The sequence below is a fragment of the Dipodomys ordii genome, unplaced genomic scaffold (assembly GCF_000151885.1).
Source record: "Dipodomys ordii isolate 6190 unplaced genomic scaffold, Dord_2.0 Scaffold22, whole genome shotgun sequence".
In the NCBI taxonomy this organism is placed as follows: domain Eukaryota; kingdom Metazoa; phylum Chordata; class Mammalia; order Rodentia; family Heteromyidae; genus Dipodomys; species Dipodomys ordii.
Window position 1 is genome coordinate 6,491,960 of NW_012267238.1, and position 26,858 is coordinate 6,518,817.

At 37.3% G+C, this 26,858-nt stretch overlaps 1 protein-coding gene across 2 annotated transcripts in view; it reads right to left on the reverse strand.

Moving 5' to 3' along the window:
• Rsf1 (remodeling and spacing factor 1) overlaps positions 1-26,858 on the reverse strand; it is a 130,228-nt gene that overhangs the window by 11,272 nt on the left and 92,098 nt on the right. Inside the window, exons 6-14 of one of the 2 annotated variants that reach the window (XM_013014090.1) lie at positions 24,369-26,128; positions 22,422-22,625; positions 16,787-16,891; positions 15,209-15,288; positions 10,510-10,564; positions 8,779-8,888; positions 3,040-3,107; positions 867-1,074; positions 22-242 (exon numbers count right to left, since the gene is read on the reverse strand). In XM_013014090.1, the coding sequence (XP_012869544.1) occupies positions 22-242; positions 867-1,074; positions 3,040-3,107; positions 8,779-8,888; positions 10,510-10,564; positions 15,209-15,288; positions 16,787-16,891; positions 22,422-22,625; positions 24,369-26,128 (2,811 nt within the window). Of the gene's footprint in view, positions 1-21; positions 243-866; positions 1,075-3,039; positions 3,108-8,778; positions 8,889-10,509; positions 10,565-15,208; positions 15,289-16,786; positions 16,892-22,421; positions 22,626-24,359; positions 26,129-26,858 lie in introns of both variants that reach the window. The other variant, XM_013014089.1, reaches the window with a different exon arrangement.

Sequence of the window (26,858 nt, forward strand, 5' to 3'; positions counted from 1 at the left end):
TTTTTTTTTTTTTTTTTTTACCAGAGTCTCTACTATTTTCCTCAGATTCCTCTTCTTCATCATCATCAGAATACTTTTTCTTTGGAGTCTTTCTCCGCAAACGCCTGCTTTGCCTCATTGGACGGGATGGGTGCCGCCTCAGTCTACGGCTACAGAAATCAGTGTCACTGTCCTCATTAGATGGTGGATCTTCTTCACTTTCATCAGGGTTGTCATCTGATACAACAAACTCATCTTGAGATCTGTCCAAGAAAAAAACAGATAAAACTTAGTAAAACATTAAGTAATATTTAATGTAATATACTTGGGCAATTATTTAATTTGTTTATAAAATGAAATATCTTGCCAATTATTCTATTAGGAAGAGCTATAAAGACAAACTGACTTTTGTAAAAAAATTACATTTGGGATGGATGTGTACATTCATGTGTACATGTACCCTAAATTCAGCATGTCCAAAGATGACATTATCTTGCAAACTACTTCTCTTCTTTCCCCAGCCTGGTATCTGGTTATTATCACCTATCTAATCAAAATAATTAGTATCTATCCTCATTTTTATCATATCTTTTTTTTACTTTTTGTCAGTCATAGAGTTTGAACTCTGGGCCTGGGTGCTATCCCTAAGGTCTTTTCTTTCTTTTTTTTCTCAAGGCTTAGTATTCTACCACAATGAGTCACAGCTCCACTTCTGGTTTTTAAGTGGTTGACTGGAGATGAGTCTCATGGGAACTTTTTTGCCCAAGCTGGCTTGAAAAGGAAAGAAAAGAAAAGAAAAACAAAAGACCAATATAGCAATATAGCATGACCAAGTCTTTCTGGTGGCTATTTAAGCTAGACCTAGAGAATGGGTCTTCAGCACATACCCGTCACTGATCTTGAATTCATCCTCACTCTCTTCTTCATCTAAGTTGCTGTCGCTGTCTAGATCATTTAGTCGCCGGCGTTTCTTTCTTCTAGCAGCAGCTGCCCTCTGAGGTCGTTTATTTTCTTTTCTTTCTTCATCCAAAATAGTAGAGATATCTTTCCCACGGTGACCTGTTATGGTAGATATATCTTTGCCCCGGCCAACTCCTGAGGAGGAGAGGTAATTGTTCATTATTTTTTTTCCTTTAATTTTCAGGGAAATTAATAACATGTCAACTTCGTTTCATTTTAGTTAATGTGCAGGTTGTTCTATTATTAGTAAAAAGTAGCTTGGCTTTTTTCTTCCCTCAAATACGCATACTTCTCACACCTTCAGTTAATAGAGCTCTTATTAAGATCTACATCTGAATAGAAGTTCACAATGTAGAAAACCATATATTTTTACCTTTTTTTCACCCTCCCAGTAGTAAGATTTAAACTGTAAATTTTTGCTTGTTAGGTAAGAGCTCTATTACTTGCACCCTGATGCCTACCCCTGAAAACTTCATATTTTAAAATTCAGACTTGCACTGAATCTCTCTGTGTTCAAGGTTAGTGCTCTACCACTTGAGCCACAGCACAACTTCCAGCTTTTTCTGTTTATGTGGTACTGAGGAATCGAAACCAAGGCTTCATGCTTGCAAGGCATGCACTCTACCACTAAGCCACATTCCCAAGCTCCAGATTAAATTCTTATACTGTAATAACTTGTGTGTGTGTGTGTGTGTGTGTGTGTGTGTGTGTATGAGAGAGAGAAAGAGAGAGATACAGGTTTTCGCAGTATTTTGCAGTATTTTAGTTCTTTTAAAAAATACCTACTTATTAATCCTTTCAGAAGCTTTTATAATAACTGAGTAGAAACCATATTAGTAATTGCTTAAATGCTTTAGTAAATTACCTTAAAATTCCTCTATTATTAATACCATTTAAAAAGACTAAAATTATTCAACTAATTTTAACAGATTTAATCAGTCATTTATTTTCATTATGTATAGATCTTCAAATTCTGTAGTCTCAAAAACTACAGGACAGTTCTTCAGTATTCTAATTGCAACAAAATGTAAAAATTTTAATCTATGGAGAATTAATACTTTGTATTAGATAATTTAAAAAACTACTTTAAAAATGAGTAAAATCTGTGTCAATAGATTTTTTTTTTTGTCTGTTATGGGGATTTAACTCAGGGTCTGGGCACTGTCCCTGAGCTCTTTTGCTCAAGACTAATGCTCTACCACTTTGAGTCATAGCACCACTTCTGGATTTTTTTTTTTTTTTGGGTCTGGTCGTGGGCCTGAACTCTGGGCCTGGGCGCTGTCCCCTCAGCTCTTCAGCTCAAGGCTAGTGCTCTACCACTTGAGCCACAGTGCCACCTCAGGCTTTTTTCTTTTTGCTTATGTGGTGCTGAGGAATTGAACCCAGGGTCTCAGGCATGCAAGGCAAGCACCCTACCACTGAGCCACTTTCCCAGCCCCACTTCTGGATTTCACTGAGTAGTTTATTGGACCTTCTTTCCCAGGCTGGCTTTGAAACATAATCCTTAGCTCTCAGCCTTCTCTAGCTAGGATTACAGGCATGAGCCTCTGGCAATAGCTTCAATAGATTTTTGTTGTTGTTGTTGGTCATGGGGCTTGAACTCTGGGCCTGGGCAATGTCTCTGAGCTCTTCAGCTCAAGGAGAATGCTTTACCACTTGATAAGAGTCTCACAGACTTTCCTGCAGGTGCTGGCTTTGAACGGCTATCCTCAGATCTCAGCCTCCTGAGTAGATAGGAATCCAGGAGTCAGCCACTGGTACCTGGGCAATAGACCTTTTTGGTTGTTGTTGGACTTGGGAATTGAACTCAGCTCTTCAGCTCAAGGCAAGTGCTCTACCACTGAGCCACAGCACCACTTCCAGTTTTCTGGTGGTTAACTGGAGATAAGAATCTCAAGGACTTGTGTGCCCGGGCTGGCTTTGAACTGTGATCCTCAGATCTCAGCCTGCTGAGTAGCTAGGATTACAGGCGTGAGCCACTGGCACCTGGCTCAACAGATTATTTTTTATCTGAGACAATTAACATTAGAAGTCTAGTGGTCCATATTGGGGAGAGCAACTTACCAGAGTACTAGAAAATGAGCAAATGATAATACATACCTCCTCCATCAGCTTCTTTGATATCATCTTCTATAGCTTCATCAATTGCTTCATCAAACTCATCAAATCTAAAATATATATATGATCAAATTACTGCCTGTCCTAATTTTTATTTCTCTCTCTCTTTCTTTTCTTTTTTTTTTTTTGGCCAGTCCTGGGGCTTGCACTCAAGGCCTGGGCACTGTCCCTGAGCTTTTGCTCAAGGTTAGCACTCTAACCGTTGAGCCACAGCTCCACTTCCTTTTTTGTTTATGTGGTACTGAGGAATCGAACCCAGAGCTTCATGCATGTTAGGCAAGCACTCTACCACTAAGCTACATTCCCAGTCCTGATTTTTTATTTCTAAAGGTCATTTATACTAGGCATCTAAGATGATTTGGCTGAGTCTCAAAATTTAAATGCTGAAATCTGAAGTACCAAGGTACTCAGATTAATTCTATTAATTAACAGAATTAAAGCCTTCATAAAAGAAGCAAGAGCCATCCACCATGTAAAATTAGAAGACAAACAAACATGACAAGGCAGTCCTTCACAAAATATGAACTAACAAATGAACTAAGACAGTGTCATCAAGAACAGTTATACATTAAACCATAATGTTATGCTCCCAGACAATCAAAAAATACCAAATAAGCATGCAAACAACAACAACAAAAAACTTTGAAGAGCTAGAAGGTAAACATTTTAGGCTTTTCAGTCTTCTATAATCTTGCTTGTAACGATGAACTATGCCAATGTGATATAAAAACAGGTACAGATATGTTAAGTAATTGCTATTGCTAAGTTTGAGTAAAACTTTGACACTGAAATTTGAATTACATGTAATTTTTATAAAATAGTATTTTTTTGTTGTTGTTGTCAGTCATGAGGCTTGAACTCAGGGCTTGGGTGCTGTCTCTGAGCTTTTTATGCACAAGGTTAACACTTTACCACTCTGCCACTTAGAGCCACAGTGCGACTTCTAGTGGTTAACTGGAAATAAAGTCTCACGGACTTCCCTGCCTGAGCTGGCTATGAACTGCGATCCTCAGATCTCAGCCTCCTGAGTAGCTGGAATTACAGATGTGAGCCATAGGCAACCAGCTTTAAATAGTATTCTTTTCATTTTTTTCAGCCATTTATGAATGTCAAAAGCATTCTTAGTTCACGGGCTATTAAAAAACTGGTAGTTAGTTTCTAGGCCCCACCTCTAATTATACAAATCATATATCTAGGTAAGTTATTGAAATTATTGTTCCATAAATAGTATTTTTTACTATTATTTTTTATTGTGAAAATACTGTACAGAGGGGTTAAAATTACATGGGCAAGATAATGAGTACATTTCTTATCCAACATTGTAGCCTCCTCCTTTGTTTCCCCTTCCCATTCCCCTTTTGCCCCCCCACCAAAGTTGTAAAGTTCATTTTCGACATAATGACTTGTACATCTTATTGTTGCAATGGGTCCACCTGTATCCCTATTTAAATGATTTGTTTTTCCCCTTCCCCTCTACAAATTATACTGACATCAAATACAGTGAAAGCAGGGATTATACTGTGGGGGAGGGAGTTAGGACTAATTATTGGTACAGAAAGTTGTAGTATTATTAAAATGCATATACAGGCTGGGAATGTGGCCTAGTGGAAGAGTGCTTGCCTAACATGCATGAAACCCTGGGTTCCATTCCTCAGTACCACATAAACAGAAAAAGCTGGAAGTGGTACTGTAGCTCAAGTGATAGAATCCTTGCCTTAAGCAAAAGAAGCTCAGGGACAGTGTCCAGGCCCTGAGTTCAAGCCCTAGGACTGCAAAAAAAAAAAAAAATAAAATTCATATACAGATGATCAAAGAGTAGAACCAGATAAATCTATTTTTGCTTAAAGGGCATTTTCCTTTGTCTTAAAAGGACAGAGCAAATGATTCCCAAGATTTCTTTATATATACAACTCTTTCACTCCAGAGTTTAAGTAACCAGAACTATGAACCGATTCTTCTAAAATCATGCTAGTAAATAAATCACTAGCTGGGTATGGTGGCTCACACCTGTAATCCTAGCTACTCAGGAGGCTGAGATCTGAGGATCATGGTTCAAAGCCAGCCGGGGCAGGAGAGACCATGAGACTCCTATCTCCAATAAACTACCAGAAAACCGGAAGTGGCACTGTAGCTCAAGTGGTAGAGCGCTTGCCTTGAGCTGAAGAGCTGAGGGACAACGCCCAGGCCCAGAGTTCAAGCCCCACGACAGACAAAAAGAAAAAGAAAAAAGAATAAGCAATCCAATTAATGGCTAAATGAATTAGACAGTTCTCAAAAGAAGTACAAATTGCCAATAAATACATGAAGAGATATTTAATATTCGGATCCATAAAAATATGAATGATAATGTAATTCAGAATAGCTATCAAGCAGTACTACTCATAACAGCCAACTATGGAATCAGCGTTAAGTGTTCATCAAATGATCAAAGACAGTAACTTAAAGAGTATTATTCAGTCATAAACAGGAAATTATGTAGTTTGTGGGAAAATGGATGGAACTGGAAATGATCATAATAAGTGAAATCAACCAGACCGAGAAAGACAATATATTGCATGTATTCTTTCATGTACAGAAAGAATCTGGACCTTAAAAAGGTGACACCAGGGTGAATGGAGAAATAAGTTTAGTGGGTGGGTACTAGCAAGAACATGGAAGACAAAGGTAAACATGATTGAAGTAGCTTGTATTTATGTATGAAAAGACTAATGGAACTCATTAAAAATTACTTTAAAAAGGGGAGATTAGAAAGAGCAACAAGCCTGCCAGTTGTGGCTCATACCTGTAATAAGGAGACTGAGATCTGAGGATTGTAGTTTAAAGCCAGAATGAACAGGAATATTCATCACTGTCATCTTCAATTAACCTCAAAATGCTTTAAGTGGAGCTGTGTCTCAAGCAGCAGCAAAAATAGCTCACTACGGTGCCCAGGTTCTGGGTTTAAGCTCCAGGACCCTCCCTCCCACCCTCACACAAAGGGCAACACAGAGAATGAATGTAATCGAAGTATGCACCTAAGGAAATATCACAATGAAAACTCTTTGGAAAATTATTATATAATAAAAAATTTAAATATAGTAATACTAGTCAAAAGGAAATATTTCAGTGAGCAAAAATTTAAAACTGTTTCCACATTCCTTCTATTTTATGTACTCAATGGTGGCAAATGGCTATTGGCCATTGTTTATCAAAGAAATACAGTATTTCTATCACCATATTAAGTAGTTTTAAAAAGAGTGGCACCAGTTGATTAACAATTATCATCAAGAATAAAATAGTATTTGGCTTCTGAGTTGAGAATATATATATATATGGATATATGTGTGAGCATATGTATTTATATGAGCAGATTTTAAATTTTGATGCATGTTATTTGTAATTTATTTATTGACTTGTTTTCATGGTGCTGAGGATCCAATCCAGGACACTTTGCTCCTACAGGGCAAGTGCTCTAAACTGAGCTACACCTATAAACACAATAATATTTAATGACTGGATAGTATCTCATCTTATAAATATAACATTAGTTAAACAGTTTCCCTTTGAATTTTTTCAGTGTTCATTATGTTATGAATAATATCCTTGCAACAATTTGGCTTTTTTCTTTAGGGCTATTTTGGGAAAGATAGGAAAAACAATACAAGGGGTGACATTAATGAAGACACAATGCACTTATAAATTTATGTTGAACTGAAACCCCTTTATACAACTATACTTAAAGAGAATATTTTTTTAAAGTAAAACACCTGCACATCTACTCATCAGGATAAAATGAGATATAAAGATAGATACAACATTAATCAAAATGACTACTTGTTTAAAGGACATATTGTGCCTGAAAAGTACCCTAACAACCTATTTCTTTGAATAAACTATTATCTTTAAAAATTGTATTAAGTAGTTGTACAAAGATGTTATAAGGGCTGGAAAGGTGGCTCAGTGGTAGAGCGCTTGCCTTTCATGCATGAGGCCCTGGGTTTGATTCCTCAGCACCACATAAGCAAAAAAAAAAAAAGCCGGAAGTGGCACTGTGGCTCAAGTGGTAGAGCGCTGGCCTTGAGCTGAAGAGCTGAGGGACAGTGCCCAGGCCCAGAGTTCAGGCTCCACGACCGGACCCCCCCTCAAAACAAAACAAAACAAGATGTTATAATTCCTTAAGTTAGATTATGAGTACAATGCACCTTGATGAATGTTACCCCTTCTATCATTCTCTCCCATTTACTACTTTCTTATTCACTAAAAAATTGTTTTCTAGAGTTGGGCACAGGTGGCTCACACCTGTAATCCTAGCTACTCAGCAGGCTGAGATCTGAGGATCATGGTTCAAAGCCAGCCTGGGCAGGAACGTCCATGAGATTCTATCTCCAATTAACCATCAGAAAACTGGATGTGGCACTGTGGCTCAAGTGGTAGAGTGCTAGCCTTGAGCTGAAGAGCTGAAGGTCAGTACCGAGGCCCAGAGTTCAAGCCCCATGACCAACCAAAAAAAAAACAACAACAAAAAACAAAACAAAAACCAACCTGTTTTCTAAAATTAAAAACTATCAGAAACTTCAGACATTATTTTTCACTTAGAATAAACTTCTTGCCCTTGGCTGAAGATCTGATATTGTATTTAACACAAATAAGTGGCTTTAATTTACAATACAAGGCAGCAACGGTGGCTCACTCCTAGCTACTCAAGAGGCTGACGTCTGAGGATCATGGTTGAAAAAGTATGTGAGACTCGGGATTATCACCAATTAACAAGCAAAATGCTAGAATTGGAGCCATAACTCAACAGGCAGAGAGCTATCCTTGAGGGAAAAGGAGATAGCACCCAGACCTAAGTTTTTCTTTACACAAAGAAAAAAAAAAATTCAGATGAAGAACTTTGGATAGGAATCTGTTGCCACATCATGGGATATGTAATGGAAACAAGACCAAGTGCCCATTTTGAGGTCTGAGTCTAGAGATAATTAAGGTAAAAATGTGAAAGTAATTACAGGCAAAGTAAATCTCATATGCAAGAGAAACTAAAGGACAGTGTAGAAAATACATAGAGAAAGACTGTTAATGAGATGGAGTTGGGAAAGTAAATAGAAGATATACATGTCTTATAGACCTTATTAGAGCATCAATTCTTATTCTAAGAGCTATAAAAAATCCACAAATATAAAGCAGGTTAAGCAAAAAAAGATGACAGGAGCAGACTAGATTTGGAAAAGATCATTGTCATCTGTAAAATTCTACAGATGGTCCTCAAATGTTCTCTATCTGTAGGTTCTACCAAACTTGGATTAAAAATATTAAGGAAAAGCCAATGCATGTATAGATTTTTTTTTCCTGTTAGTAGTTCCTAAACAGTACAGCAAATCCAACACTAACTTAGCATTTGCAATGTTAGACATCATAAGTAAAGAAGATTTAAAGTGCATAGGAAGGTAAACATAGGTCATACTAAAATTGGAGGGAACTAAACATCTGCAGACATGGGTATCCTTGAAAGTCTTGCATTTTCTCTTTTGTTTTAAAGGTGTCCTAGGGATGCAGTCCAGGGTCTTTTGTCTATTACTTTAGCTAACATTAATCTCTACCCCTGGACTTTGGGGCCTGCACTCAGTCCCTAAGAGATAACAAGGGATAACTGTACCTATAAACCTAAGAAAAGTTTATGTTTCTGTGTTATACTAATTATAAAATAATTATATACTCTGTCATTTACTTCTATTTTTTTCATACCTGTAACTTATACATTTCCGTGTTCTTGTTGACCTCCGTTCAAGTAAGTTTGCTTTGGATTTTTTGGTATCTTTTTTCTTTTCTTCTTGATCTTCTGAAAAATCTGGTTCCTTCAAAAATAAATATACAAGCATGAAAAAAGTTTCTTGACAGTATTCCTTTGTAATTTTATATGAAAGATTTTAAAAGATGTGAGTTTCCAACCCCTACAAACTAAATATACATGACAAGCTTAATTATATAGGAGGAAAGAGGAATACTAATAATCAAAGAATGAAAGATTTCTGTACTGAAATTCTTATATTGTGGGTTTACAATAGCTCGTTAAAAATAATCAAGATAAAGCTGGAAGTGGCGCTGTGGCTCAAGTGGTAGAGCGCTAGCCTTGAGCTGAAGAGCTGAGGGACAGCGCCCAGGCCCAGAGTTCAGGCCCCATGACCGGAACCCCCCCCAAAAAAAAATCAAGATAGGGGCTGGGAAGGTGGCTCAGTGGTAGAGCGCTTGCCTTGCATTCCTGAGGCCCTGGGTTTGATTCCTCAGCACGTGGCGCTGTGGCTCAAGTGGTAGAGTGCTAGCCTTGAGCTGAAGAGCTGAGGGACAGCGCCCAGGCCCAGAGTTCAGGCCCCATGACCGGAACCCCCCCCCCAAAAAAAATCAAGATAAGGCTGGGAAGGTGGCTCAGTGGTAGGGTGCTTGCCTTGCATGCATGAAGCCCTAGGTTCGATTCCTGAGTACCACAGAAGCAGAAAAAGCCAGAAGTGGAGCTGTGGCTCAAGTGGTAGAGCCCTACCCTTGAGCTAAAGAGCCGAGGGACAGAGCCCAGGTCCAGAGTTCAGGCCTCATGACCAACAAAAAAATAGAAATGAAATAAAATAAAAGTTTACCACTAATATAGTCTTTTAACCAATATTTAAATATAGCATACAGAAAATATTCAGTATATATGTATGTCAAGTGCATGAAATAATTGACATAAAGAGTTTGATGCTAAAGGAAAATAACTCAATGGGGTATTTAAGTCTGTGATTAATAAATTAAGCCTAAATGAAATTGCCTATAAAATTATGGAAGTGTGTTCATGCTAAATGGGAAATCAAGTTTCTTGTACCTTTGAAGATTCATGAAATAAATTTTTTTTTTGGTCATGGGTCTTGAACTGAGGGTCTGGGAGCTGTCCCTGAGCTCTTTTGCTCAAGGATAGAACTCCACCACTTTGAGCCATGGTGCCACTTCCAGTTTTCTGGTGGTTAATTGTAGATAAAGAGTATTATGGACTTTCCTGGCCTGTCTGGCTTTGAACTTCAGTCATTAGATTTCAGCCTCCAGAGTAGATAGAATTACAGGCCTGAGCCCCCAGCGCCCAACCTGAGATAACATCTTTTAATTATGTACTAACAAATGTAAAACAATGGTAATTCTTTAAAGAAACCAAAGTTTGGGTAAAAAATACAAATTAAAGTTTACAATAACTGAAAAGCAGGAAGCTAAAAATAAAATCTCAACCCATTATCTAGCCATTTTACATGAATAACATACTAAAAAGCTAAACACAAATTATCCAGGTTAGAATGAAAACAACAGAACATTAACCCAAAGTGGTAAGCTACACATTTAGTGTAGAAATGGTAATCACATTTATGGGTTATCTATATACATGTAATCTCAAGCACTGCAGATTATGAATAATTTCTCTACAGTGTTTCTCAAAATACCCCCTTTAAAGAAACTTACTTGTGGAGGAATGATGTTTTCAATACTGATACCGACATAAACCAAGCGTTCTTTCCTTTAAGTAAAAACACATACATGTAAGCTTTGCTAAAAATAAAATTATTACAAAAATATCATTAATGCAAATAATAATGTTACAATTACAGGTATATATAAAGACTACTACAGACATATTAGATGTTAGTTATGAACCTTTGAGTATTAATAACTTGAGCAAAAACTACCTGAAGGTATGAAATTATTATTTTACAGTTGACCTGTATTAGCTACATAAAACCTGTAATTAAAATTAAGACAAAAAAATTCATGAAGAACGTCATAACTTGATGACACTGTTAAATGAAAAGTTGTCTCTAGATCAAACTACATCTTTTTTCATTAAAAAAAAAAATTTTTTTGAGCTGCACGCTGGTGGCTCATATGAGATCTGAGAATTGTGGTTCAATGCCAGCCCAGGCAAGAAAAGTTTGTGAGACTCTTATCTCCAAATAAAACAGAAGAAAAACAGAAGTGGAGCTGTAGCTCAAAGTGGTGGAGCACTAGTTGCAAGCAAAAACAGCTCAGGAACAGGTGCCTAGGCCCTGAGTTCAAGCCCCACAACTGACAAAAAAAAAAAAAAAATGGGGAGTAAGGGGTGGAACTGGTACTAGGATTTGATCTGTGGGCCTTTGTACCTGTTAGGCAGTCACTCTAACACTTGAGGCGTGCCCCCTGCTAGCTCCAGACTAGATCTTTGAAGTGTTAGAAGTTTTGAGTAATATATTCAATTATAAGTATAATCAATTATATGCCAAAGGTTCTAGTCACTTTATGTAAGTGATGGAGCACATATCTAGTTATATACAGTAGATGCTATCTCTAGTTCTATAACATTAATCTTGTTCATTAAGGGAAGCTGAGCTCCAACATGTCAGGGCATGTGTTCAAGTGAAGTAAATACAAAGCAATCTTCTTCCCTTACTTGTCATATCTCTTCCAGAGGGAAAATAATGTGTCTACCTATCTAGGTCCTTTAGAGATCAGCCTCTATTGCCTAACAAAATCTTGATTTGTTAACAAGAATGTCAGAGAAGTTATAAAGCAATTAAATAAGAACTGGCATGTATGAAAATAAATTATTTTAATAAGACCTGATAAAAATACAATTAATGAAGTACTAATTAGGAAAGGTAAGAACATTACCAACAGTATCAGCATGGTCTGAATTATTTCTGTTATTATATAAAGTGAGCTTATCTCTGTCATAATCACTTTTACTGAGATCACAGTTTTCTCCCTTACAACTCAAAATCTCTACATTCAGTTGGTTACTTTTTCCTAAATTTAACTGAGCAAACATTTATTCACATTCATCATATTAGGTTAGGACTGTGTTGGGTTTGGGAATCCATAAGTAAGATACTGTTTCTGGTCTCACAATTATTTACAGACAAGGATTATTGAACAAGAATAAAAGAAATGAAAAAAGAACTGAGGAATTTGGAGAGGCTTTAAATACATTAACATTTGAGTTGGAGGCAGTCTCATCAAATCATTATCTTGTTTGTAAAGATAAATCTTTTAGTTCACCTTGGTTTTGGCTAGTCTTAACAGTTAACAAAAACTCCACTCTTAATAAATTCCAAATGATATCCTATTCTCTTGACTTGTCCTAGTTCCATTTCTAATTTGCTCAATTATATATTCTGGTTCCAACAATTCTTCAATTACAATAGGATCTCAAACATTTGATTCTATCCTCTTTTTTTGGGTGTGTGTGTGGGGGGAGGCTTGAACTCTGGGCCTGGGCACTGTCCCTGGGCTCTTCAGCTCAAGGCTAGTGCTCTACCACTTGAACCACAGCACCACTTCCAGTTTTCTGGTGGTTTACTGGAGATTGAGTCTCATGGACTTTCCTGCCTGGACTGTCTTTGAACCAAAATGCTCAGATCTCAACTGCTGAGTAGCTGGGATTACAGGTGTGAGTCACCAGTGCCTGGTGAGTCTATCCTCTTTTAAACATTATCCACTACTCCTACTGACCTGGCTTAGACTCAATGCTCTATCATTTGCATATACTTCTGAGTTGTTTGTCTCCTTTTCTCCTTCCCTCTGTTATATTACTTGAAAAATTCCAAACTTGATTAAATCCAATTATCTTCTAAAAAAGCACTAGAAATAGTGTCTTAGGAATACAGGCTGTCTGAATGCCTAAGTAATCTCTGCACTTAGTTCTAGAGGAAACATTTAAACATTACTGAGTGGACCTGGGTGCTAGTGGCTCATGCCTGCAACCCTAGTTACTTAGAAGGCTGAGATCTGAGGATTGCAGTTTGAAGCCAACCTATGCAGGAAAGTCTGTGAGACTCATTTCCAATAAAATACCCAGAAAAGGCTGGAAGTGATGTTATAATTCAATGTGGTAGAGCGCTAGCCTTGAGTAGAAGCGGTTCAGGGACAGCACCCAAACCCTAAGTCCTGAGTTCAAGCTCCAAGACTGGCCAAAAAAAAAGAATTACTGAGTGGACTTTGAAATCATATTTCATAGAATAGTTCAGATCTGTACACAGTTGCTGATTAGTCACTAAATACACATTGGTACCTCTTTTCCATCAGACTACCACTCTTTAAGGTTGAGATTACATCACATAACTTTCAAAAGCTAAGTGCTTCTTCCTTAGTCAACTTTAAAGATGAATGTGTATTTTGTGTGTGTTTAGTGATGAGGATCAACAGAGCCTTTTGTGAAACTGACAAGTACACTACCACTGAGCTACATCTCCATTCTTGCCTACAAACTAAGTAGTATCATTTATGTGCCAGATAGCTCCAATTTAATAGTAAAATACTACACCAAACCAAAGCCAGATTTCTAAAAGCTAAACTTATTGTTTAGGTTCACCCTGAGCAGAATATGAAATTTGCTGTCTTAAGGTAAACTAAATTTTGGGGGGAAAAATTAGCATGAGTCAAAGACAGAAGTAGCAAATGAATGTAAATAAGGCCAATCAGAAGATTGGTATAGGTGGGAAATACGTCTTATAGATTATTCCTCTGAAAGTCATTCCCATCTAACTTAGAACAAGAATGACATCTCTCAAACTCTTTAGAGCTACATCCCAACTCTAATTCCTTCTATGTATTTTCTTTAATGGCTCCCTGATTTCTAATGAAAATAACTCAAACTCCCTAACCAGCTATGGGAAACTGTTTGCAATTTGGACTCATTCTGCTTTTAGAGGTCCTGTTCCTTACCAATATCCTATCCCTCACTTTGACATTTTGCCTTTTATGCTCAATGCCAGAATATCTCTTCTTTCCATGTTCACTTATATAATCCTAATTTACATTCTGATGCCTTTCCTGATAACAGTAACACCTAAGAAAACTAAAATGCTACTCTAAAATATTCTGGAGTTATTTTTATTTTTTTTTCCTTTTTTTTTTTCTGCTTATGTGGTACTGAGGAATCGAACCCAGGGCCTCAGGCATGCAAGGCAAGCGCTCTACCACTGAGCCACCTTCCCAGCCCCATGGAGTTATTTTAAATATATCTCTATTTTTGTATTTTATTATATCATTGGTTGAAACACCTGTATTCATGAGTGCCACATGAACAAGGGCTTTATTCTCTCATCTTTTTTCTTCATTTACACCATACTGTAGTGGTATAATAAAAATGGAGCATCTCCTTCAGTCAGTAGGACACAGTTCAATGATTAAATGGTCTTTGCTCACCAGTGTTAATACTTCCCATCAAAAGAGATGACATGACTAATCACAGTCTCCTTTAATACTTAGGTACATTATTTGGGCCAGAATTTATTCACAGCAAATTCTGATATATATATTAAAAATCAAGGGTTAGCAAACTTTTCTGGTGAGTCATAGGTCTTTTCTGTGGTTCCTTAACTCTACTGCTGTAAAGCAAAAGCAAACACAGCATATAAAAAATTAGCAAAGATGTATTTCATTAAGTTTTAGTTATAGTCAATTAAATCTCATACTTTTTAATTTTTCTATCATGAAAAATGATTCTAGTTTTGGTTTCTTTCCAACTCTTTTGAGAATATAAACCATAGGGCTGGGAAGGTGGCTCAGTGGTAGAGCACTTGCCTTGCATGCTCAAGGCCCTGTGTTCGATTACTCAGCACCACATAAGCAAAAAGAGAAAAGCAGAAGTGGCGCTGTGGCTCAAGTGGTAGAGCGCTAGCTTTGAGCTGAAGAGCTGAGGGACAGTGCCCAGGCCCAGAGTTCAGGCCCCATGACCGGACCCAAAAAAAAAAAAAGAATATGAACCATAGCCAGGTGTTGGTGGTTCATGCCTGTAATCTTAGCTACTAAGAAGGCTGAGATCTGAAGGCTGAGGTTTGAAGCAAGCCTAGGAAGAAAAGTTGTGATTTATCAGTGAAAAGCTGGAAGTTAAGGTGTCACTCAAGAGACAGAGTGCCAGCTTTGAGCTAAAAAATAAAGTGAGAACACAAGGCCCTCAGTCCAAGAAACAGTACACACACACACACACACACACACACACACACACACGCACACACTCTCTCTCTCTCTCTCTTTCTTTCTCTCTCTCTCTCTCAATGAGTAGCACAAAAGAAGTAGACCAGATTTAGGTCAAAGACCACAGTTTGCTAGTTGTTTTAGACAGAGTGTTCATACATATTTATTATAAGTCAAATTCCTAGCAAAACATTAACACATAATAAGATACCTTCGCTCAGCACGCTCCTTCTTCTTTAAGGCAACATCCAAATCTTGCAACTGTTCTTCTAATTTTTCACATAGCAGTTTCTGAATGAGCAAAATATATGTGTCATTTTTAATACCTTCCCATAGTCATTTATCACATGAACGTTAAACCCCTGAGAAGAAGCCACATGGGGACTGAATACTGATGTTTCTTGTGCTTAAGGAAAGCATAATATTTTTTAATTAAAGCATGTCAGAGAAATGTATGCTTTCACCAAAAACCAAAAAACCTAACACATTTGCGCCTACTGTGGTCAATGCAAAAAAAAAAAAGTAAGAAAATAGCATTAGCATTTCAGTCAATAAAGTGAGTGTAATTAAAGCAGAGATTTCAAGACATATTTAGAAAGCTTTAATGTACAATTAAAAAAATTAAAAAAGGGGGGCTAGGAAGTTGGCTCAGTGGTAGAGTGCTTGCCTCGCATGCATGAGGCCTGGGTTCGATTCCTCAGCACCACATAAGCAGAAAAAAAGCCGGAAGTGGCGCTGTGGCTCAAGTGTTAGAGCAATAGCCTTGAGCTGAAGAGCTGAGGGACAGTGCCCGGCTCAGAGTTCAGACCCCACGACCGGGCCCCCCCCAAAAAAAAATAAAAAATGACTAGTAGATGAGTACAAGTAGCTCATGCTTGAAATCCTAGCTAGTCAAGAGGCTGATATCTGAGGTTATTTCCAATTAACTACCAAAAAGTCAGAAGTAAAGTTGTGGCTCAAGTGGTAGAGAGTGAGACTTGAGGGAAAAAGGTACAGTACACCAGGCCGAGTTCAAGCCCCAATTCTAGTACACACACACACACACACACACACACACACACACACACACACACCATTAACTATTGTTTTAAAACTATTGTTTTAAAAAACAAGACAGATGGCTGGGAAGGTGGCTCAGTGGTAGAGTGCTTGCCTTGCATGCATGAGGCCCTGGGTTCGATTCCTCAGCTGAAGAGCTGAGGGACAGCACCCAGGCCCAGAGTTCAGGCCCCACAACTGACAAAAAAAAAGACAGAAAACGCCACAAAAAGCCTGAAAATGTAATTGAGAGAGTTATGCTAAGCCATTGGAAATCCAGAAATGCATATAGCTCATCATTTGAAAAACAAAATGAGCTGGGCTTTTAAGATACAGTATCTAAATAGAGCAGGGACACAGAAATCCTTAACTGTCAAAAGAAATATAGGAGAATCAATACAAAAGAATCCTTATAAAATCAACTACAAAACTACTGACAAAACTACTAACAAAAAAAAGGTTGAAATGAAAAGAATGAAATAAAGGGATAAACTACAGAAATTTATTTCTGACTCATATATAGCTTATATTGGTACTCTTGTACAAGTCCGAGGGTGTTTGAGGGCTCCTGAAAATTACTTTAAATAAAAAGTGAAGAGTCTAAAAACTATTAATAAAAGGTAGATGAATAAGCAAGAAATAAACACAATTTACAAACTGTTTTGAAAATGGAAGATGTTCACTGACTGTTAAAAAGTATTTGTTTGAACATAAAACCAAAGACTGGAGACAGAGGTGGACTGGGCCGTACATGCTGGCAAGGAGGGCAGAACCATTCTCCATCAGGGATGAGCATCAGAGGAGGGCGCAGGCAGGCAGTATGGTAGCCACTGTCACAAGAATCACACAGAAGAATCTGAAATAAACCACATCAATATCAACCCAACTAAAATTTTAGATACTTTTTAAAAAAGATAATATTTCAGTGTTTCTTAGTATGCTACTGCAAAGTAAATTTTACTTGCATAAGGTTAATGAATAAAAGCTTTAATAAGTAGGAATCGGAAATGCTAATATTTTCAACAGTTAAAATTTTTCCTTTCCATGGGGCTGGGAAGGTAGCTCAGTGGTAGAGTGCTTGCCTTGCATGCATGAGGCCCTGGGTTCGATTCCTCAGCACCACATAAGCAGAAAAAGCTGGAAGTGGCGCTGTGGCTCAAGTGGTAGAGCACTAGCCTTGAGCTGAAGAGCTGAAGGACAGTGCCCAGGCCCAGAGTTCAGGCCCCACGACCGGCAAAAAAAAATAAAAAATTTCTTTCTACTAATACTTAAGAAAATATAAAGGTACAAAATTTAGTAAAACATAATAAGTGCTTTCTTAATTAGAATTAGTGTTACCCTATCATATACCATAGGATGATAATAACATTCTTTATGCAAAAAGAAACACTCATGGTTCTTTTTAATCCTGTAAATTCAAGTAAGAAATGGACACGAATAGAAAAGAACTCAAACTATATTTAGAACTGTTATGTTCAAACACCAACATAAGTAATAACGACTAGTTTTAAGAGTTTGTATTTTTATTTATCTTCATTATTGGTACTCAGGATTGAACCCAGGATGTTGTGCTTGCTAGGCAAGTGTTTTGCAACTAACCTACATCCCAGCCTTAGAATTTGTATTTTATTGGTAATTTGAGTGTAAAAAGATGACCAACTCTAAAACTTGGGACATTATATTTATGAGTGTTTAATATAAAAAAAAAGCTTTAAAAACTAATTTTAGGCCGGGCGCCGGTGGCTCACACTTATAATCCTAGCTACACAGGAAGCTGAGATCTGAGGATCACCGTTCCAATCCAGGGCAGGAAAGTCTCTCCAATAAACCACTAGAAAACTGGAAGTGGTGCTGTGGCTTAAGCAGTAGAGTGCTAGCCTTGAACTGAAGAGCTGAGGGACAGCACCCAGGCCCAGAGTTCAGGCCCCACAACCAACAAAAAATAAATAAAAATAAAATAAAAATTAAAAAATATATATACAAGCCGGGCGCTGATGGCTCACGCCTGTAATCCTAGCTACTCAAGAGGCTGAGATCTGAGGATCACGGTTCAAAGCCAGCCCGGGCAGGAGAGACTGTGAGACTCCTATCTCCAATAAACCACCAGAAAATCGGAAGTGGTGCTGTAGCTCAAGTGGTAGAGTGCTCGCCTTGAGCTGAAGAGCTGAGGGACAGTGCCCAGGCCCAGAGTTCAAGCCCCACGACCGACCAAAAAAAAAAAAAAAAAATATATATATATATATATATAATTTAAGTTAAAAAATAACAAACTTTCAACATTTAACTTACCTCTAAAACAAAGACTGTCTCTACTCTACAACCAAAATAAAATACTGAAAAAAAAAATATAACCACATAAGAGTTGTTTTGTTTTTGTTTTGGTCGGTCGTGGGCCCTGAACTCTGGGCCTGGAAGATGTCCCTCAGCTCTTCAGCTCAAGGCTAGAGCTCTACTACTTGAGCCATAAGGGCACTTCCGGCTTCTTCTGCTTATGTAGTGCTGAGGAATGGAACCCAGGGCCTCATACATGCAAGGCAAGCACTCTACCACTGAGCCACCTTCCCAGCCCCCAAAGAAGAGTTTTAAGTTCCATTAGGAAATCTCAGTGAAAATGTTGCTCAGAGGGCATTTTGGGGTAAAGAATAGAGGGTTATTATTACACGAATACGATACATGTACATCTGAAATAACATGGTAAAATCCCGTAGTAATGGCTGACAGAAAACTAAACCAGACTCTGTTCAAGGGGGGTTTCAGGAAGGGAAAAACTGGCAGAGCCAGAGAAGGAGTGACACTGTCCAAAGCCAAATGTACTTTATTTTTTGCAGTTGTGGCACCTGAACTCTGGGTCTGGGCACTGTCCCTCAGCATATCAGCTCAAGGCTAGCACTCTACCACTTGAGCCACAGTGCCACTTCTGGCTTTTTCTGCTTATGTGGTACAGAGGAATCGAACCCAGGGCCTCATGCATGAAAGAAAGGCAAGCACTCTTCCACTGAGCCACCTTCCCAGCCCCCGCCAAATGTACTCTTACCTGATTTATATTAACTGTAATCCCTCTGTACATTACCTTTACAATAACAAAAAAAGAGAGGCAGTTTCTGAAGGAGGGAGAGGGTGCATTCACAGGGTAAATGAGAATAAATATGGCTCAAGTTGTTTATTTGCACATTATGAGAATAGAATAATGAAACCAGCTGACATTCTTTTAGACAGGAGAGGGAGGAAGAGAGTGAGTGGTGAGAGTTGATGAGGATACACTGTATAGTATGGAATGTCTCAACGAAATCCCTATGGTGTAATTAAGGTTAAAACAAACAATTAACAAACAAGACTTCCAATCGTGTAGTAAAATACTTTACTTTTACTTGATCTATTTATTTCAGCTAACACATTTGGAGGAGCCAGCCAGCCTATCAGATCCTCTTCTCTGGGTATTGGAGAATGTGCCTCTCTCCCTTTCTAGTCTTCACTATTTTGTCCTGTCTTACTAAATAAACCTTTGCTAAACTTCAAAATATATGGAATATATGGAAACTCCCAGAATGTTCTATTTACTCCTTAGTTTCTTACTTTGTTGCTATAGGCTCAAGAGGACAAGGACTTTACATCTCTTCGTGAGCATCACATTTCTTTCATTTAACGTTATCAGTTGTTATTTTGATTTGAGAATTATCTATATACCCTTGGCCATCACATTTTGGATCTTTGGTTTTTAATGGCATTTTCCTTGGCACAGTAAACAGCAATGGGATTTTCCAAGTGGTTATTAAATAGCCAAATAAGTAAGGGGAGGAGGAACACAGAAATAGAGGGACAAGGGGTGAATAAATACAGCAGTGGTATTCACTAGATACTATGTTGAAAATGAATTAAAGACTTGTTGGGTGGAGATGGAAAGGAAAAACTGGGTGAGAACAAGGAAAGGAGTGACATTTTCCAAAAAGAAATGTACTTTTTACCTGATTTATGTAACTGTAACCCCTTTGTACATCACCTTTATAACCACCAAAAATTTTTTAAATAGCCAAATAAATAAAACTCATATGTGTACTACAGAAGGAGGATAACTATCTCATCTTGTCATTTTGGCTTATGGCATTTTACTTCCAATTTCATTATACCTTCTTTGTTACTGACAGATATATTTCTTTAGTTTAAAGAGATGATTTGGAGTAAATTGTAAAGAGAGAACACAGGGCAAAAAAGACATTTCTCTTGCCCTTGCAAAACTATTTTCTCTTGCCCTTTTTTCTTTTTTTTCCGGTTGTGGGGGCCTGAACTCTGGGCCTGGGTGCTGTCCCTTGGCTCTTCAGCTCAAGGCTAGCGCTCTACCACTTGAGCCATAGTGCCACTTCCGGCTTTTTCTGCTTATGTGGTGCTGAGGAATCGAACCCAGGGCCTCAGGCATGCAAGGCAAGCGCTCTACCACTGAGCCACCTTCCCAGCCCGTCTTGCCCTTTTTTCTTGACCTAAATTTCATAGCCTTGATAATCATAAAATGCTTAAAAGGATCTTTTCATTATAAGTGCTTATCTATTCTTATCAGAGATAACTCATTTTCTGGTTCTAGCTTAAATCTTTTACTTGAATCCTCAGAAACTACTGTGATACAATAAATGTTACTGCTTAATTTTAACAGAATGATTTTAACAGTAAGGAAGAAAAGAATAAGTGAACCAGAATTCACTTTAAGCCAGCATATAATACATATCAGGTAGTCTTATAAGAGCTGATTAAAAAACACCTCAAAAGCACATGGAACTAGCTTTATTGTACAAGGAAGACATTAAGAACCAAAGGGTGGGGGTTGGAAATGGGGGTTCGATCCCTCAGTACCACATAAACAGAAAAAGCCAGAAGTGGCACTGTGGCTCAAGTTAGTAAAGCACTAGCCTTGAGCAGAGAGGCTTAAGGAAAGTGCCCAGGCCCTGAGTTCAAACTCCAGGACTGGCAAAGGGTGGTAACTGTTAGGGGGTTGGGGGTGGGGGTAGGATCTAACTTGCTGTCTGTGTGGCCCCATGCTTTCTCAGATTACACTGCTTCATATGAAAATGAACCTGAAGCACCTCCTAGGATTATTGCAAACCTCACTGCACCTCAAATTATCCTCATTCCTCACATTCTCATCATATAGAAGGATTGTTCATTTTTTTCTACTTAATACTTGGAGGTTTTCCTTAAAGTCAAATCTATTCAAAAGAACAATAGAGTAGCACAGATTTAAGCAAAATCTGAGTGTTTCTCATTTATCTACTGCACATGGTATGTAGATTAGGAAATTTGTTCTGATGTAGACTAATTTTGAGAGCCTGTGTGGAGGTTCTAGCAAGAGAGTGTGGCTACTTGACCCAAGAATTGTCTCCTCTACTGGGAAAGGTTGTCCTCTGACACAGCATGCAGATTTTGGAGAAATGCACATGTAGCAGTGAGGGAAAAGGGCATATTCCCAGCCATCCAGATAAGCATGATCAACCCTAATGATCAATGGGTGAACAGATGTTGCAACCAGATTCACCTCACATCCTGTAAACCATCTTTGAAGAACTTATTTCTTGGGTAAGCTGTATGAGTATAACTCATCTATAATTTGATATCTTTATTTTTTTTAAAACATTGACTATTTAAAAACTGTAAAGTCCTAGTTGGTGACTAGTTGATTTATATTTTTATGGATAGGTGATCAAGTCTCAAGTCTAACATTTTATTTTCTTTCTAGTTTAACATTTTAAAATTATCTTTCTATGATAAACTATCATTCTTTTTTTGGTTGGTTGTGGGGCTTGAACTCTGGGCCTGGCTGCTGTCCCTGAACAATTCAGCTTATGGCCAGCACTCTGCTACTTAGCCACCGGCACCAGCTTCATTCAATCATTCTTAAAGGGAAACATAAATTTTAAAGTCAGAAGAAATCTGGGCACCAATGGCTCACGCCTATAATCCTAGCTACTCAGGAGGCTGAGATCTGAGGATGGCGGTTCAAACCCAGCCCAGACAAGGAACTCCATGAGACTCTTATCTCCAATAAACCACTAGAAAACTGGAAGTGGTGCTGTGGCTCAAGCAGTAGAGCACTCGCCTTGAGCTGAAGAGTGCAGGGACAGCACCCAGGCCCAGAGTTCAAGCCCCACGATCGACAAAAAAAAAAAAGTCAGAAGAATATTTAAGTCCACTGATTAAAGGACACAGGAGGAAAGTTTTAACATATAACCTAAGTAAAATAGAAACAAGATTCTAGTTCTTGCCCTTCCTCAAGTTGGGTTACTTGGGAAATAGAAATGTAAATCACTTGTAATACATAATCAAACCCAGGCAAGTTAGGCAACTCAAGACAGCTACAGCGTAACTGATCATATAAACACTGTTCTTTCAGACAAGACACATACCAGCTCTGGATGGTTTGGAAGGCCACATTTTTTGCAGGGTTCATCATCATCAGCTATGACAGCTTCTTCACTTTCCTTTTCTTCCTCTTCTGAAGCTGCAGATGATTTTTCACTCTCAGATCCTTCACTTTCATCATTGCTGGAATATTTCCACCTGCCACGTGTTCGAGAACCAGTCCATCGAACTTTGCCTTTGGGCTTTACCTTGCATAAAATTAAAATTGGGATAAATTTGCTATAAGTTTTGGGAAAATGTCTCTTGATTATATATCCCTCATATAGTATTTGGCCAATATACAAAAAATATACATCAATATATCTGATTAAATTTTGGAATATACTTCTATCATTTTTTTATGTATTTTGGAGTCTTTAAAGATGGCATTAAAATGACCACTATGTTTTTCTAAGTCATAAAATATCCTTCTAAAATCACTAGAAATCATTTTGTAATATACGATCAAGGCTGTATTTGTCTGGTCCCCTATTAGACATTTAGATAGTTGTTTCCCATTTGTTCACTTTCACTATGCTTCCTTGTATATATACTGTTTTTACAAAAGTCCTTGTGGTTAGGATAAATTCCTTGAAGAGGATTCTGGGTCAAAGGCCATGTAGTAAATTTTAAAGGCTCAATGAGTAATAGGAAAGTATAGTCACAGTTATGCAAAATTTTAAAGCATATATTTTAGATGAACTTAAAGGTCAAAATCCTGAAAAAAAATGTATTATCTGGAGAATAAATTTATAATGTTCTTACATTTTAGTGCCTAGTTAGTTTCTCAATCTCTTAACTAATATTTCACTTCATTTCTATCTCCAACAAAAAAGAAAAATACTTTTTCAAAAGAATTAAAAGTTCCAAACAAAGAGGAGGCAACAATGCTTGGTAAGAAATGTACTCATTATCTTGCCCATGTAATTGTAACTCCTCTGTACGGCATTCTCACAATAAAAAAAAAAAAAAAGAATTAAAAGTTCCATATTCCAGGAAACAAGAGATCATATACAATGATAATTTCTTGGTTTAAATTAATAAAAAATAAAAGCAGCATCTGTAATTATAACAAATTCATATATGCTAGCCAAGTACAAGACTTTGCTTAAAAAAGAGAAGGGGGGGAGGGAACCAAATTCTTAATTCTAAGTCTAATGATTAAAATGAAGGACATAGGTACTGTCAAGACACTGATAATGACACAGTACATGATTAGGGCCTTTGTGAAGGGCAGTGTGGCAAAAACTATATATAAATATATAATACATATGCCCCTTGACCCAGCAATTCCAATTCTAGGAGTCTATTCTAAAGAAATACTCACTCATGTCCAAAAGGATCTTCAAAATGCAGCATTGCCTGTAATAGTGAAAAATTGGAAACAACCTAAATGTCAATTAATAAGGGAGTGTTTAAATACACTGAGGTATATCCACACTATGAAATACTATGTGGTCATTAATAAAACAAAACGTAGACTATATCTCTTGACATGGAAAAATATAGAAACTTCTTGTGTGAAAAACTCTAGCAAAATGAATACTTGGTTGAATTTATTTCTTATTTGATAATCAGACTTCATTCAATTTATTTTAATTGATAATATGCTTATAAACATAGATATAAGTGCATAGAAAGTGATCAAAATATTATATACCCCAAACTGTTATTAGTGGTTATGGGGAATTTTCATTTTATAATTCTATAGGTTGCTTGCAACTTGAAGAGTGTATAAAAAGAATATATTCCTAATACTGCGTATAATTTTTTAAAAGTTGAAAAGATAATACGATTATAAGGTCTGAAATTTAGTATGTGGGGATAACTGACGAGATAAGATAAAAAAGTTTTTAGTTGTCTTTGAATGACTATATTTTAGCCCAAAACACAAAGCTATAGACTGTATTTCCAATTAAAATGTAAAAGAATGTAACTTTTACCTTGCTTACTTTAGAATTTGTATCCTTCTCGTTTTTTTTCATATTTTCTTTTTTGTCTGATTTTTGTAAAGCTGTTGACTCTTCATCTATTTCATCTTCCCCATCCACTCTTTTTTTTTCAGCTTTCTGATCTCTGATTTCAGCCACTTTTGCTGTGGGTCTAGATATCCTTGGAGACCTTCTTAAAGTGCGACCAACATTTGTTTTCTCTTCTTCTTTTTCTGTCTTTTCTTGTTTGCTTTCTGGTTCTAGAATTTGGGGGAGACAATCTGGCTTCTTCTTCCGACTGGATATCCTAATTGTTAATTTGATGCCTTCTTTTTGTCTTTCAGAGGTTATCTCTGTATTGTCTGAGGCAGTGGTTTCTTCTTCAGGAACCAACTTATATTTAAATTTGCTTTTTTGGGTAGAACTCTTTGTCTCAGAAACATCCTCTATGCCAGAAGTCTGGGCATTATCCAGATTATCCAATTCCACCTTCATGGACTCAGAACTCTCTTTTAGAATTTCTGGATCTGCTTTTACCAGGGACTGAGCTTCAACAGAACTTGGACTCTGGCATTCTGCTTCTTTTTCTGAGGCTAGTTTCTCATTGTGGCCACTCATTTTAATTGGTAGGGAAGTTTCAGTAGGTTCAGGAGACCCTGGTTTTTCTGATTCTAGAGTGCTCTTTGGAACTTCTTCTGGTATTGGACTTAATCTTTGTGTATCTTTATCAAGAAAAGACTTTCTGGACTTCTCTATTTTTTCAAGACATTCTATGATGGGTGGGAGGTTCTCTTTCTTACTTTTGGGGGACTTTGCATCAACTTTCATTGTATAAGATTCAGCAGCAGATGAAATAGTCTTTAAAGAAAGATCCTTTGGAAACTCAGAAAACTCATGAGATGTTTCCATTTTTGGAGAACCAGGTTCCTCTGACTGCCCTTTCTGACTGTGAGTCTCTAAGACTGACAATGAACTATCTACAACAAAAGGGACAGCTTCTTTGTCAAGCTCATTTGTTTTCATATTTGTTATAACAGAATTTAAGCATTCGCCTCCATTTTCCTCTGTGAGAACATTTTTGTCCTTAGATGGGCTGCTAGAGTTATCTTCCTTTATATCATAAAACTTTGTCTCTATGTGTTCTGTTTTAAAATTTGTAGTTATCTTTTCATCACTAACTTCTCCATTTACTAGTTGTTTCCCTTCATTACTCAAAGAAGTGATAGTAGAGACCCTTTTACAAGTCTCTTCTTCTTGTTTTATTTCATCTTTCAGAAACTCTTTTGTTGGAGTAACTGATTTACATAATGGTCCTTTTACTGGACTGTCAAAATCATCACTCAGTTTAATTTCTCTTTTTTTTAGTGGTATCTTGGCCTGTTGATCATTTTTAAGTTTCTCAGTTTCTTCAGTAGATTTCTCTGAAATGTCTTGAGTAGATTTGATGCTGCCACCAAATTCTAGGCGCTCAGGCTCCTGTAGCCCAGGCTTTTCCACACTACCTCTGCTGTCTTTGGGATCTCCTCTGCCATCCTTTACTTCTACTTTAATTGGTTTTACATTTTCCTTGAATGAATCACTTTCTTCTTTGATAATCTTTTTTTGCTCATTTTCTGGGAAAGGTTTTTCTAGTTTTACTATGACTGGTAGTTTCACAAGTTCTTTTTCATCTTCTCTTTCAATTTTTACAGTAGTCTCGTCTAGAACACTGGCTGTAGAATGGTTTACTGAATCCTTTGGTCGTTCATCACTTTTTATCTTTCCGTTTTCTTTTTGTTCCTCTAAAAACCAGAAAAGTTTAATTACAGAAGTTTTCAAGATTAGAAAATACAAGAGATTTTACCATTAGAAAGTTCTCTATTAAAAAAGGTGGCTTTTGCTGGGCCCTATGGCTCATGCCTATAATCCTAGCTGCTCAGGAGGCTGAGATCTGAGGACTACAGTTCAAAGCTAACCAAAAGCCCATGATACTATTATCTCTGATTAACTAGCCAAAAAAAAAAAAAAGTCAGAAGTAGATGTGTGGCTCTAGTTGTAGAGCACCAGCCTGAGGAGAGTACCCCAGCCATGAGTTCAAGCTCAAGAACTGGCACAGAGAGAGACAGAGAGAGACAGAGAGAGACAGAGAGAGGAGAGAGAGACAGAGAGAGAAAGAGAGAGAGAGACAGAAAGAGAGGAGAGAGAGATTTTTTTTGTCCCTGGATGTTCAACAAAAACATTTGACAATGATAATAACAAAAGGCGTAAAAAACAACTATCTTGGGTTTCTGCATCTTATTTTTAGCTTTAGTTTTCTCAATTGGAATGCAAATATTATACAACTCCATTTATACAAGCTCAATAGTTCAAAACTATAAAATAAAAATGTTACATAAAACATTTCCAGTCAGACATACATGCTTTGCAAGTTACTAATCACTTCAAATCACTGATGCAACATGAACACAACAATTAAAAAAAAAAAAAAGCAAGAAAAATGCCCATAATCCTGCTACCATAGGACAAGTGCTA